Below are 15245 nucleotides of genomic sequence, written 5' to 3'. Positions count from 1 at the left end.
GCGAGAGGAACCTGAAGATAAAAGGGCTACAGGGTATGTAGCCCTTTTGTGTTGGTCATTGTCTTACAGGAATCTCAGGAATTCTTTTCAGACACCTATGGGGGATGTCTTAGGAAACAGTAGTCGAGAGTGTCTATAAGGTTTGGACATTGTAGGGGGCACCCTTCCGTCTGCATCTTGACGGGTATGGTTGGGGATCGCTTATACTGAAATGTCAGTGGTATACTGGTAAGCAAGCCAAAGGCGAGAACATGCGATCTCAACGATTGAGTTATGGGAACTACAGACGGGGAAATGTTTCATCTCGCTGGATGTCACTTGTCACACACATAACTGCCCCAAGTATAAAGCGACTTAAAAATAATGCTCTTTCTTTTCCAATCATTAAATCATTGTCAATAGTCTTTTACTTACAAAGCATCACGTGTGTATACACGTGTTACCGATTAGAGCACTGATACTAGATTTGATTTGAGCATTCTACCTCCATGATTTGAGCAACTGCGCCTTGTCAGGGTGCAGTCAGAAACTTTCGACGATGTGATAAATGTTTTGGCTTAAAATGTAAGGCATTCGTCCCTGACCTGAAAGACTTAGTGACTGCCAGTATTTATGTTGGATTACTAGGGATATTGGTTAGAACCTCAAAACAAAACCACACACCGCAGGCCTCGCTTGGGACTGCACGAGAATAACGCGTTCATGCTGGTGTGTCGTCGAGATGGGACACAAAACCTCAAGATCAATTTACTTCAAAGGATTTCTGTGTATTGCAGTTTAGTGCCAACCCTGTAGTGCCACTATTTCAAGTTGCATTCCTACAGCTGTATCGCTAGGCACATCCCAGTTGGAAGGGGAAACTCGTTTAAACATTCGGGGCTGAGTTGTGGGGACAGATATTTATCCCATAGCGTTTTTGGTGTTGAACACAAATGCATGTCCCCACAACTACGGTAGGAAGTATAAGCTTGTTTAGTTTTTCTTAGTGTTTGAATTGTAGAGGGCTGTCTAGAGTAAAATCTCTATTAATGCAGAAAATTAAGCCGTATCACGTAATTATGAGACAAACGCAACGTTACGTTCAGGGTCCTGTCTTGCTGGACCTACGTCCACCCTGCCCATGGAGGCAGCTTTATTCAGTGGAATTGGGTCTTGGACATTTTATTGGGAATTTGGGACATTCTTTAAATTTTTAGCATACCGCAGACTTGTCTGGGAATCGAGACCAAGGACAAATCAGCAAATGTCTCGAATGTCCTTTTGGTGAACTGAACAAAATATTTGCTGTGTGTTGACGTTTCTCGCCATGATAGGTCCCACAACAACACGACTAGTATGGTATAATTTTTCAGACTTTGTGGGCACGGTCATCGTTTACAGAAGTCCAGTTTATTACAACACAAACATACCAACATTTATGCGCAGTTTGTTAATCTGTGAAAATGATGAATGACAAAAATGAATCTTCTTCGTGATGATCATACAATCATACAGAACAAACAGTCAAGCCACGCAGAATCCTGTTGTCAGTCTTTACATATTGATTAAGCACTGGTATTCCCGCAAAGATCAAGAACAGTCAAGTTAACTAAGTGCACCATTGTGCTTAAATGTCACATTTGCTTTGTGCTTGATACTTAACTTCAGGAGAATGACGACTATTTTGACTTGAAGGTATGTTATCAGTGTCTTTTGGATTGTCACATTATTTCTTACAAATGAGGTCACCTACTTTTTGACGCAAAGAAAGGTATGTTGGGATTATTAATTTCGAACAAAAGAATATTGCTCAATGGAAGTAACTTATACGATCACATTATACTGTCTTTATAAAAAGAACATTTTTTGTACTTTGCTGAATTTGTTTCAAAAGTCTCAATAATAGAATAACTAACTTCTTTGTGTATAACTTGAAATATAGTGAACTCGAACCTAATAAGTAATAATGATTCTTTAATAAAGATATTAAAAACATAAACTAATCTGTTTTCAGTAATGACCTTTATTCTTGCTTTATTCAGTAGAGTATATTATGATTTTTTTTTAAATGTGGCTTAATCTCAAATTTAAAATCAACATTCTTTGCTTCATTATTACCAGTAAATGTTAACAAATGTTGCGGTGAGGCCCTTTTTAACATGACGACTTCAGTTAACCAGTTTTGTTTAGTAACCAGGTTTGTTTCAAGATATTTCAAGGAAAAGTCTTCATCTTCGTGTTGCAGATCTTTCAATCTTTCACAGAAACCACAAACCATAGATCATGTTGACCATAAACCAGCTGTCCATGTGACGCCATTTTGACTGATGTTCTCATGAAAAATGCAAGTTTAGAAGTGCACAGATATTTTATAAAAACCCAACAAATTTGCTCCAGTGTTAGAGTTGTGCACACAATGCTCTTTGATAAACGTCCAGTTGCAGCCACGCATATTTGTCATTTTTTAGGAATATCTTGCTTTCAAGATGTCGCTCTTTAATCTTTCAAGAGTATCGCCGTTTTGTTCTGAATAAACTGTGTGACAGACATTACTGTCACCTTTTTGACAGGTAATGCAGCCTGCCGACAAGATGCACTTATGGTATTGACACCCTTTTGATGTCTAGACATTTTCCGCTCAAAATCAATATGCCCGGTTGACATTGGCCCACGGCAAGAAGATTTATGTTACAATTCCGGGGACTAATGCAGCCTAATTGTTATTTGACATTCCTGCGCGGATATTACACCTCGATCTATGTTTGATAAGCAGCGTTCTCTCAGCAACTGGTTTTACTTTACTTCCCAATACTAGCCCTGTTATCGTTAGGTGTACTCTTGCCCTCAAGATTTTATGAGTAATGTCACTTCGCGTGCAAGAACAAAGACAGACCAGGAAAACTGCTACAAATCACCATTCAGACGAATTATTCTTAATCGTCGTAACCGCACTTGCATAGCATTATATGAATTTCACCAATGTGGAATCCTGCGGAATAGCAAAAGAGTGTTATACAAAATCGTGTTCTTTGTAAGACATGACGTTCTTTTTTGTAGGTCAGCATGCTTTCAGCTTTAAATTCAGGAAAACCCATACGTCAATTTTTGTTTATTTTATTTCATTTTTGTAACATGAAAATACACTACAAGTTAGATGTTCGTGTACAGTTGATAGGTCAAAATGACCAATTAGGCAATTACTTGGAGAACTCAAGGTAAAAACGGGCAAGGAGGTTGAATGGAATGGAACAGGTGAACACCAATTCCCTGTGGTCCATAGATTTATCATGACGAAATACACTGGTCAAGTTGCAACTTTGACAGAAAGCAGTTCGGACGAATAATTATTGCAAGTACGTTTACTTTATTTACGGGCTTTGTTAGTTGGGAGTCCCTCAACACGAACTGGAGAAAGGTTTTGTCAGCGAGTTGTCAAACTTCAAGACAGCCCTAGGTCTATGTATTAAATCATGTCGGTGTACGAAGAAATACTGATATTTTGGAAAACCGAGGAATGCAGCAAAACAGCGAAGAATTTCCCAAATTTGGTTTCCCCAAATTCTGAATTTCTCCCAACCTGTCAACACCTCAAGACATTAGTATTTCTCGTTCGTGAGATGACGATTAAAAATTATTGAGTTCACGTTGATTGAGTCTGAAAGACATATGAAGTTAAAATTTGAAGGTTTTTGCCCACTGCTAGAGAAAATCTTTTGAATATGGTTAGAATAGACGCAACTGCCCTTTCAGCCCATCGTGCACTGGGAATGGACGGCCGGCGAGGTTCTTCATTACGGAACCAGAATAACATTTACGGAGTGGTATGCTGCCGGCCGTGTGTAGCACCCGTGAAAATTGGATTTGATTTTCTCTTACTTGTTTTTTTGATGTATCGGGTTGCGAATGTAAAAATCAAAGCAAAATTCGTAACAATTTGGGGTCATCAAGATAAGGATACAAAACAAGTTTATTGTTGGGGAGGCCTCCCAAGACTGAAATAATTTTGTTCACATCGTTCAAATTTCATACGCTAGCTGTCTCAAATCTAGTGTACATGTGATTTTATGATTTGAAAAACTTTAGTGGAGAAGCAACCTGTTTGCAGGCTTATCTGATTACTGTAGAGATTACTGTGGAATTTCCCTTGAAGTTTAAGGAGGCTTACACGAGTCAAATTCAATGGCTGTATCTGGCCTTAGGTCCCCATCAGCGCATGTCGGTCATTTCACTTGATATGAAGACAGTGTAGAATGTGTGGTTTTTCTTTTGGTTTGCTGCTTTTTTTTTGTCAGATCAGATTTTGAAAAGTGATAAGTGATTACTATTAATCATAGGCTACTGATTAAAAGTTTTGAATACTTTGGTGTGTGAAGTCAGATACACTCAAGTGACAGGAATGTTAAGTACTACTACCAGGCCTAATGGCATCATTATGGGGGGGCAAGAAAATAAATGAAAATGATAGTTATTAGTGATATATCCACTTATGAGTGATTTGCAATTACTCTTTCCTTCCAGTCCCAACGTCTGTGGTCGTAGGTTGTATGCGTATTGCTGTCCTGGTTGGCAACTTCATCCTGGATTGCAACAGTGCACGAAGCGTAAGTTTTTAAGTTTAACCAGAGAGAGAAAGTAGTTCCAACGTCAGATGTGGAACCAACAGGAATGTTCATTATGCATGCAATACAGCATGGAGCTATAATAGTAGCTTGTACATATGCAGAGTTTGGTCTCCAAAGTTCTAACATGATATCTTCATCAAAGAGACAAACTTTGCAAAGAGTTCCCTTTGACTACTATAAAGTTTTTGAGATGACAGAAAGGGGGGTCATTCAACACTTCAATGAATGGTTTGAATAGAATTAGGTTCTTTAACTTACAATATTTACTTTAGAGTCCCCTATTATATAGGTGTGCGAATTCTTCCCAGAATAGTAGAGTGCTACGATTAAATTTGTATCAGTGAGTTTAGTTTTGACCACATTGCAAAGCTTATAAACTGAGTGACTGATTGTAAGCTATTTTTATTTTGTTTTTCTTTTTGTAACTGAAATAAATGAGCAATATTTTGTGATCCCCCCATATCTACACAGCCATATGTAGCAGGTTATGTACATCAGGGTATTGTCGTACGCCCAACACCTGTCTTGGCCAGGAGTGTGCATTCGGAGGGATAAACTGTGATGGGGTTGGTGCCGACAGTAAGTATTACTCCCTCTAGTCTTGTTTTAATGCTGGAAAATTAACAAAACTTAACGTCACTGAATTTGTCCGTAATTGCAGCGTTTTCTGCAGACATTTCTGGATTAAAAAAAAATGCCTTTTATGCAGAAAATTACTTCAAAACAAATCTCTACTGTACATACCATGTCAAGGTGAGAGTAAAACAGCTTGTAGTATACAAGCTTGAGATGACATTGACATCCCACAATGCAACATTTTTCTTGAGAAATTTGAAAGGTGCAGTATTAAATATCTCTTTTTTTTTACTTGAATGATCACCAGATGTAGTGCCAAGGTCTTTGGGGATACAAATAGTCTGTGGCAATCACATGCATTTATTCTACAGTATGACACACAGATTTTCACAGTGTCTCTAAATTCATTTGTTTACTACTTATTCATGTATATTTGACAAGTAATCCCAAAATGGCTGTACTAAAACTGCCTCATTTGGAAGAGTTCTATATCTAATTATGTATAGCAAATAAAGTATATGTACAGTACATGTACATGTACTTTACATAGGCTGTGTCATTTACCAACCACATTACCTCATAAGATAATACTCACCTTTATGGGTGGCTTACACATATTTCTTTCTCGCGCGCAACAAATTTCGATGTCAGAATTAGACTTTACGTAGGAATTTTAAATAAGATTTGTGTAAGTATATCTCTATAACTGCCAAAAATGCAGGCTCAGTGAGGTTTCATTCATAATGATTGACTGCCTTAACTCTTAATGGGTCAGTTAAACTAGCCACCCTCATTGATCTGTCTTTTCCATTTTCCCTAAATGCAGTCTTCTCAGTGGAAAAATAAAATTTTAAATAAATCACTTTGGCAGGGTACATGTAGTTTCACTAGGCCTCTTGATGTTGACTTTTCAAGAACTTAAAGATTTGTTTGTGTGAATTCACATTAACTGTTCATAACTTCAACTTGTCTTGTTTTTAGTGCATGGAGAGTGTCTGAAGCCATTTATTTATGCATGTGTCTGTCTCATTTTGTGTTTGTTCATTTGTGTTTTTTGCACCCTGTTTCTCTAACCCTTTTCCTATCAAGCAACGGGTGTAGGGGGAGACTATGAAATTGTTGACTATGGTGGTGTTGGTGGTGATTACGGGCTCCCAGTGCTGCCTGAGCCCCCCACGTTTTGTGGTGAGACTGGGTGTAGTGGCAGCGGTATCGTGGATGGCCAGTACCCACTGCCTGGTCCTGGCCCATTTGATCGTAAGTCTTTCCCAGTTGGATCTTATTTTGAATCAGCAGATTCTGTGAGTTTTGCTTTCTTGAGGGGGGGATGGGGAGTTAAAAATTTATTCTTCCAAAAACGTGACACTGCCAAAATTTCCAAAGTTGTAAGGGAAGTTGGTAGCCCGGCATTGCGGTACCAGGATACCAGTCTGCTTAATAAGCAGAAAAATAGCATGTACATGCCAAAGAGTGGCCAAGGGTTTATCCACTACGAACACAGGGCGAGGGTTCCCCTCGTTTTCTATGTTTTCTCAGAATGATGCAATCTACATTCAGAATTCACATTTTGGCATGAACAGAAAAAAGCCCTTTTAAGCTTGTATAATTGAGCTCTGAAGACAAATGACTTTGCATTTGATTTGGATACTTCCATATTTTTTGAAAGATGAAACCAGAGAAAATGTGTTTTCTTGAGAGGTGCTCTTTAACTGTTTGGTTACTCTGTAGCTCTAGAGAGAGCCCAGCCGTCAGAAGTGATCTGTTATTTTCTGCATGGAACACTCAACAGATCGCACAAGGTGGCTAAATAAATTTCACCTACAGATTCTGGATAAATTTAGAGATGCTTTGTTAATACAGGCATTTTACAATAGTACACCTTCAAGAGTTTGCAATGCATTGGCCAATCACAACGTGCTATGTCTGTCCACCCAGTGCGCATTTGGAAACAAACAAAGTCGACAGATTTCATGCGTTGTGATAGGCCAACACATTGCAAACTTGTGGAGGCACACTATTGTCAGTCGCCTGAATAACTCAAAGCTTATCCAGATAAATAAGTGAAGCTTCACTTTAATGAGATGATTGTTTTCCACTCTTTCACTAAAGATCAAGGGTGCATCTGCATATATTATGTTGAATTTCATTTGCTGATTGTATAAATCTGTTGTTGCATTATGCATGCTACTTTTCAGAATGAAGCTCTTGTGCTGCACCTGTAATCTTGTTACTGATTGCACAGCAAAATAATTGAACAATGATCAAAATGTTATGTTTTCTAAGCAGGGATGTGAGAATTCAGCTCTTAAGCCGATTTCAGCTTGTTTTGTTTAGATGTTGACCCTGAATTTCAGCTTTTTGTACACCTGGTCTGTACAAAAATGGGGGAGCTTTTTACATTTCAGCTTGTTGCTAGCTGTTTTCATCTTTAATTTAAAGTGGCCATTCACGCCCCTCTTTAAATCAATCAAGAGACAGAATGCCATTTTCAAGAAGCCATTTTCAAGCAAGAGAAAAGTGCTGTTATATGTACCTATATTTTTGGCCACCAAGTGCAGCAGACTTTATCCAGCATCATATGAATTTAAAAGTGTCTCTCTGTTTTTCTGGACATTTTCTTTATTAATACACTTCCCCGTTGTGCTTCTAGGCTACTAATTTGCAGTATATTTTCAATTAACATATTTATTTGTTTGGAGTGTCTAACCCTTTAAATTTCATGTATTTATTTGATGTCGAGTCTGTCTTCACTTACATGATGGTATTACTAAATTCTATTTTGGTGGATGTAAACGACTTCAAACATAACCCAGTAATAAACAGACTTCACTGATCTGCAATTTAAGGTAGTCACCAATCCATGCAAATGTTACATGTTACCACTTCATTTTTACTTTAGTCAAAAACTGCCAATAGTAATTTCACTATTAATCATAAAAACAAGGTTGAGTTTAATGTAGTGCCCGGTGGTGGAAGTATTCGAATACCCATTTGTACTAAGTGCCAGCCATTAAGCATGGACATCCTGTCAGAAATGTTCAGTTAAGGATAAATTGTGTGGTTAGTAAACCACACTATACTCAGTTGCTGCAGGTATATGAACTTCAGCCAAACCATAGAAGAATAAAAAGTGGGAAAACCAAATTGGGGGGCACAGGTAGTGCAATAAATTATATGTAGTCATTGGTTTGTTGAAGTAATCTTTAAAACAGAATCATAGTTAAGGCAAAGACAAAGCACATCACTATGTGAATTACAAATTGGTTCTCGAACACTTTTGTGTACTAGTAAAAAAGGTATAATTCAAAAATTGTCCAACTGTAAGAAATGGAGCAGTAATTCCTCAGCCACCTGTACAAAGTGTGTGCATGCTGTAATGTGAAAATAGTGTAAGCATTGTTCGAAAACAACCCAAGATGCAGAAGGTGAAATATACAGGGGGTAATCCACCAGGGTCATGAGGTGAGACATCTGAAACCTTCCAAAAGTCAATTTTACAGATGTGATTTCCATGTGAAAATTTGTTCCCAGTCAGAGTCAGTTCCGATTTGCTTTGTGTGGGATCACATTAATTTATGGGGTTGCGGTTAGAGTTGGCTCGCTGGGGTTGTGTGTCAGTGTTGTTAGAACTTTGCCATGGCTTCTTCCCACTCTGTTTATAATTATATATTTATAAACATGTGCCTATAAAGGAAGTTGAGATCCCAAAGACCCTTGTCACGTACTTTCAGTTCATTACAAGACCAATTACACCAAAAGAGGATGATTGACTTCAGCGTTGAAATCTACTGGATGACACAAGTGTATCCCAGTTTTGCTATTTATTTATTCTGTTGAAGTAGTGCCAGTGGGAAGTGATTGTGGTGTGGAACTTGCTTAGCAAAGGCTGAAGATTGCAAATTGGAACCTTGAGTAACAAATCTGGAATTTCAGATCTGTAGGAGCTTGCAAATGCATGTTAAAATTTTGCAAAAATTAATTTTGTGCGGGCGTTTAATAATTGACCAGTTTTTCCAGTTATGCTGAGCTGAACTTTATATGTCCATGTGTGCCCAAAGTTGAGCTTGGCATTGCACTGCGATCCATTGCCAAACAGAGCTTTGCTACTTTATTATCATCCTGAATGAGCAAAGACATATTTATTAAGATTTTTGCACAAGTTAGTGTGTCCTTGATCTTTTAGAATGGTCAGTGGGAATATTTATATTCAAAGTAGTGTTGTAGGAGAGACCATTGACTACAATCCAGTTTAGAGTGAAGTCACAACTCACAAGCCATTCAGATGAACTGTTAAGTTGGCTGTCCCCTGTGAACCAGTTATTTGACTTGACCTTGCCAAACAACCCCAGAACGAGAAGCACATTAAAAGACATGTCCATTCCCTCTCATTGGAGGTATTTTCAATTATTTTTTGTGGCCATGAACAATGAAGTATTTTGAATGGTTTAAAATACAAGCTTGTAATAAAGTTTACTAATTATTGGAAGAGATGGGATGTGGCTTGCTTATAATTATTTTAAATTAATATAGTATTTAGTATTCTGCAGTGTGATTGGGGACCTACATGTATGCCTCCTTTACCCCACATGCTCAGAACTTGACAAACTTGTTTTGGTTTGGTTTACTGGTGTACACAGCACTTAAGTTTGAGTGCTTCTGAGAAATGGGACCACCTTAGTGTTCCTTCCATATTAGAAGGAAGTTATATGGCACATTTCTCTGAATATGCTTCCGTAAACTATGTATGTAAAATATGGGAGTAGAAAAGGGATTTGTGAATGCAATTTGACGAAGATACCATTATAACACAGTTTATATCTGACACAACTAGTGTGTTTTTAGCAGCCAGGGAACAACATGTCAGGCTTGTTACACATCTGTGAAAGATGTGTGCACCAGGAAATTTGTTTGACCTGCTATTTGGTGGGGGCAAGGCCAGGAGTTTATCAAGTTCCAAGTCCACAAATCAATGTGCTAGGAGAGGATCAATATTGGACAAAATCAGATGTGCCCAGTTTTATAATGTACATTCTGCTTTGGGTCAGTGCTGGCATTTTGCCAAGAAACGTTTCCAAAGAGCTTACAGAATGAGTTTGCTTAAGGCAATTAGGATTTGCATGGAGCTTCTTCTAAGGAGTTGAGTTTTGGAAAAAGGTCAAGTTGTACCCCATACTAGAGGTCAGTGCATTTTTACATGTATGTAAAAAAAGTCATTCCTACTGTTATATAAAATTCTTTCTTCCTGTAAACCTATTGTGGCGAATGAAAAAAAAGCAAAAAATTTTTATTACTCATTCCATATCACAGGCCAAAATATTAACCACATTTACCATGGTCACAAAGAAAGAAGTAGGCATAGAAGTAACCTTGAAGTTGATGCATTGTGACAAAATGGGAGTAAATACGTTCGGTGATTTTTCGCAGACGTTGCAAAATTACATTTGTCCTGAGAGATATGACACTCCTTTAGAATCTACTGAAAATATTACAGGGTCAAATGAAGGGTAATTTTTTTCTTGATGGGGTTTTAGTTGGGATTAATCTTAGTGGGGTGAAGGAAGGTCAATTGTTTATGTTAAATCTGTGCATGCAAAACTGTGTTTCTCTTAAGCTCTACTCCCAAGATAGAAAGTAAAGTTGCTTTGCTGTGGCAGGAAAAATATTTACATTTAAGGGGTATTGTTGCCATCAGGATTCAGTCGAAGATTGACTTTGCTCAAGTTCTTGTGTCCTTATTCTTTTCCATTGTTGGAAACTGAAAGATACTTGTGGCTAATTATTTGTAGTCGTAATTAATGTTGTACTTGATCAAGAAGAAGCTGACTAGTGATCAAGAAAATACAAGGATTGGAATTCTAAAAGTCAATAAGTTTGTGTCTGCAATTTTGTTCGTAATGGAAGAAAATGCACCTTCTCACTTGTGTGCAATTTATTCTTCAAGGACATAGTGCTTTTCCTCAGATGAATGATCTCTTTACTTCCACTAATGGACTCAAAGTTGAAAAACAGAACAAAGTCATGGCCATGGGTAGTTTTGAGACTTCCTGTCTCTTTTCCCAGCTGACATATCTAGTGGAAAGATAAACTCTTCAGTCCTTGAGCTGTCCACAGCGTTATAATTTGATGAACACGTGGGAAAATTAGGATTGACTACCAGTTTGATCTTGGTGTCTTTTTTGTGTCCACAGCAATTTGTAACCCTGAGTGCTTGAATGGGGGCAGGTGCATCAGTGGCAACAGGTGCTCTTGTCCTGTTGGATTCATGGGAAGCAGGTGCCAAACCGGTAAGAACACAGCACTGGCAATCGATGTTGAATTGATATACATCATCCCTTCCAACACAGTTCAAACATCATTCAGAAATCAACATTCTGACCTTGTGCAGAAGGCATTGTAGGTGTTTTTACCAACCTTGATCCACTTCCTGAAAAGACTGCTGTAAAGCATTACTTCCCTGACTGGAGATGGCCTATGCCCTGAACCTTGCAGTGGCCCAGAGATATCCTGATTTCTCCCAGTAAACAAAGAATGCCTACATTGAGGGTCAACAGGGAATAGTCAGTTTATCGCTTCTTAAGGTGCTATTTTGATTTGTTGTCAGAAGTTTGTTACTGTCCATTCTCTGCCACTCACAGTAAATGCATTTTTTTCCAAAAGATAATTTGATAAAGCTCCCAATCCCACTGGTGCTCTTGTGTCACCTTCAGATTCTTTTTGACCATGTTACTAAGGTAGTAGATTGTTTTCTTTTCATTCTTCCAGTCACATTTTATCATCCAGTGCACACTTTGAAATGTGATCAGTGCCCAGAGTAGTGTGAAATAGTCATGGTCTCATATTCAAATAAGCACAACAAAGGTTTGGTGCTGCAAACTACATATACTCCATGTTCAGTGACCTTATGTAGATCATTTTTGCATGTGTTACAGTGTGTAGACAGACCAGGTGGGTCATTTTGAAGAAATATGTGGGTGCACCTGGCTGGTGTGTTACTCTAAGATGAAATCATGCTGCCAGTCGTGCACACACATATCAGATGCTAAAACTGTATGAAGGGGGTCACTGGTTTCTTCCAGCAAGGGTTGCCTATACATTCCTTCATGTAATATCAATAAATAAGATTTCAAGGTTTGACAGTGACGTGCATGCGCCAAACCAATAAAAACAACGGCCTGTCCCACTGGCACTGGTGTTTGGCATACAGCTTCCTCAGCCTCCCCCCTCGTGCCCTGAAGGAAATTTAATGTTGAAATAGTGACAGGTGGAAGTTAAAGAAAATTGGCCCTTGTTTCCTTTAGGGTTTAGCCTTGGGGCTGTGCACATTCATCACTGTCTAGTTGCAGTCATGACCCCGGACTCTTTTTTGTTTGAAAGCTTGTAATGTTCTTTGTGATGCACACGTAGTTACTGTTTACCAAATGGCTGCACGTGAATACCAGTAAATCTACACGAACGGAACTTTGATATGGTTACATACTTGAGGAGTTGGCAACAAATTCAACAGTTGGGAAGTTCACCTTTTAATCATGGGCATAAACCATAAGCTAGTTGATGTGCTTCGCAATGCTGTAACACCTTTGTATTACACTTGTAACTTTTATTGAAGTTGTTGAGTTGTTACCAAGAAAAAAAACTTGCTCTGTGGAAAATTGTTTTGATACCAAACAACTTATGAAATTTTATTTGTTTGGGAGTACTCTCATTCTGAATATAAAATTCAGTTTCTGGAGGCTTATTCATGCCTCATAGAATGCAAAATGTAGGCGTAAATGTGATATCATGCATTATTTGCAACAAATTCGCCTGAGCTGAAATACATTCATCACTTGTGTATTTGCCGTGGATAAGTGGGGAATATTTATTTTGCCCATGCACAGAGTGTGAACCAACTTTTACTTTTCCCAGTGTAATGATTGCTGTAGCTGTGATCAGAATAACACAACAAATAATCCCATTAGGTAACATTATGGTCTTCAAAATGATCATTATGGCAGTGATGAATATAATGTCTCATGACAATGTGGATACGCCTAAAAATTAAAGATGGGAAGATAGGACAACTCTTTTGGAATCACTAGCTACAGTTCATTTGATGTTTACCCCTGGTGAACGATGATCCACATATATGAATGGTCCACAGTGCTTGTGAAGTGTTTAAAAAGAGTTATTTGCATGCATCTTTTAAATTTAGTTCGCATTCAATCTCTTCAGACTTCCGCACTGGGCAGTGCTTCACGCAGTTCAACCTTGGTATCTGCTCAGGAGAGATTCCAGGGTTACAATGCACCAAGGCCCTGTGCTGCTCCACCATTGGTCAGGGGTGGGGCTCCAATCCCTGTGAGGCCTGCCTCACTTTTGAGAGCCCATGCAAGAGGGGATTCGTCATTGATGCACGAACTGGCCTGTGCACAGGTGAAAAAAAAAAGGATTTAATAATCCGTAGGGTTAAAATTGCATTGTAAACCAGATTGGTTAGCGTAATCAGGGGGCATGTCAGAGAAGTTTACAGAGAGAATGAACTGATCACATTTTGTGGAATGTGGAAATAACTCAAAGAGAACCAACTGTTATCAATGAAAACAATGTGGTTCCAGTGGTATTTTAGGCTGTAGTCATCTGATTTCTATAATTTTATGATTAATAAGGAAAACAATTGTAAAGCTGTCAGTGGGATCCATTCTTGCCTGTGATGGAGATGTTAAAATACCTTAGCTAAGGATGACACTTAAATCGTTCACAGTGATAATTTTTCATGTGAACTGATGAAATAAAAACTCACTATCAACTGGTTCCAATGTTTGTCTTCTCTTTGGAAACATTTCCGAGAAAGAGTTGCTCACTGGCTTATTAGCATGTACAAACATAATGAATCAACAAAGACAGAGGAAATTGGAACAGAAAAATATCAAAAATTTGGCATTTTTGTGAACATGCGGCATTGAGGTTTTCTTTGTGAAATGACATCACAGCTGTGATGTCATTGAAAAATAAAAATTTATGTTATCATGTAAACCAAAAAGGCACCAAAAACTGTTAAAAATAGTGAATCAGAAATTGGAAATAAGATTATTTGAAACACAACAATGCATTTTCAAGGGTTGTATTGCAAAATTGCTTTGCCTAGGCACTTCATGCAGTTCAAATCCCCATTCAAAACTTTTTTCAAAGGTTAAACCAGTGAAACAAAATGACTTGCTTGGTTAGATGATGCAGCCCTTTTTGTGTGATGCACAAATCCCATCACCTAAACAGTTCCAACTTAAAATGTTGGTTCCTTTTCTCTGCCACAACTTTCTATTCTGGTACCACACTGCAGATTCCAATGAATGCCACGTTATCCCAGGGCTGTGTCAAGGTGGTACTTGCACCAACACTATTGGATCATATGCCTGTGTGTGTCCGCAAGGCTATGCTCTCAACCTTCTTACGTTGGGATGTGAAGGTAAGTGTGTAACTTTTTTGTGAGATTCTATTTGTTAGACCATTACAATTACATTTTCGGGGTATTTGCTAGCACATACGTATTGGTTTCCCTTCAGATCATGCCATTTTTTGAGTGCCTTATCCATAATCATTGCCAACATTGATGACGTTAGGTACACTGAGCTGTTTACCCCTTATCTCTGTGAACATCTTAAATCCTTGTTAAAGTACCACTGGCGCTTAATGGGTTCAGCCCAAGTCAGTGGCCATACTTGCTACAGGGTTATGGAGCAGTTAAATGCACATGTTGAATACGGGCAATTCACAATAGTGCACCTCCAAGAGTTTGCAACACGTTGGCCGATCACAATGCGAAATTTGTTGACCCTTTCCAAATGCGCATTGGGTTGACAAATTTCGTGCACTGTGATTGGCCAATGCATTGCAAACGCTTGGAGGCTCACTGTTGTGATACGCCTGTATTATGGACCTTTGGGAACTGACATGTTTGAGGGAGAAAATATTGTGCCAGGCACTTCGTCTTGAAGTCTCTGAAAAAAAATTGTCTGTGACGCCTTAATGTGGGGAAGGTCTACCCATATTATATATTGTTTCAGCATATCTGCTCTCCATAAAATGGCCTTT

The 15245-nt window shown here is 38.4% G+C and overlaps 1 protein-coding gene across 2 annotated transcripts in view; it reads left to right on the top strand.

The window, feature by feature from the left end:
- The window catches only part of LOC110977321 (fibrillin-3-like), a 94299-nt gene that overhangs the window by 9832 nt on the left and 69222 nt on the right, over nucleotides 1-15245 (top strand). Inside the window, exons 3-8 of one of the 2 annotated variants that reach the window (XM_022231321.2) lie at nucleotides 4498-4580; nucleotides 5073-5180; nucleotides 6267-6434; nucleotides 11366-11461; nucleotides 13389-13589; nucleotides 14494-14619. In XM_022231321.2, coding sequence (XP_022087013.2) covers nucleotides 4498-4580; nucleotides 5073-5180; nucleotides 6267-6434; nucleotides 11366-11461; nucleotides 13389-13589; nucleotides 14494-14619 — 782 coding nt within the window. The remainder of the gene's footprint in view (nucleotides 1-4497; nucleotides 4581-5072; nucleotides 5181-6266; nucleotides 6435-11365; nucleotides 11462-13388; nucleotides 13590-14493; nucleotides 14620-15245) is intronic. The other variant, XM_022231322.2, reaches the window with a different exon arrangement.

Source organism: Acanthaster planci, linkage group LG05 (genome assembly GCF_054643075.1).
Source record: "Acanthaster planci isolate LZ-2023a linkage group LG05, COTS_SCS, whole genome shotgun sequence".
NCBI lineage: Eukaryota > Metazoa > Echinodermata > Asteroidea > Valvatida > Acanthasteridae > Acanthaster > Acanthaster planci.
The sequence above is the reverse complement of the archived record's forward strand: the minus strand, read 5'-3'. Positions and strand labels throughout refer to the sequence as shown.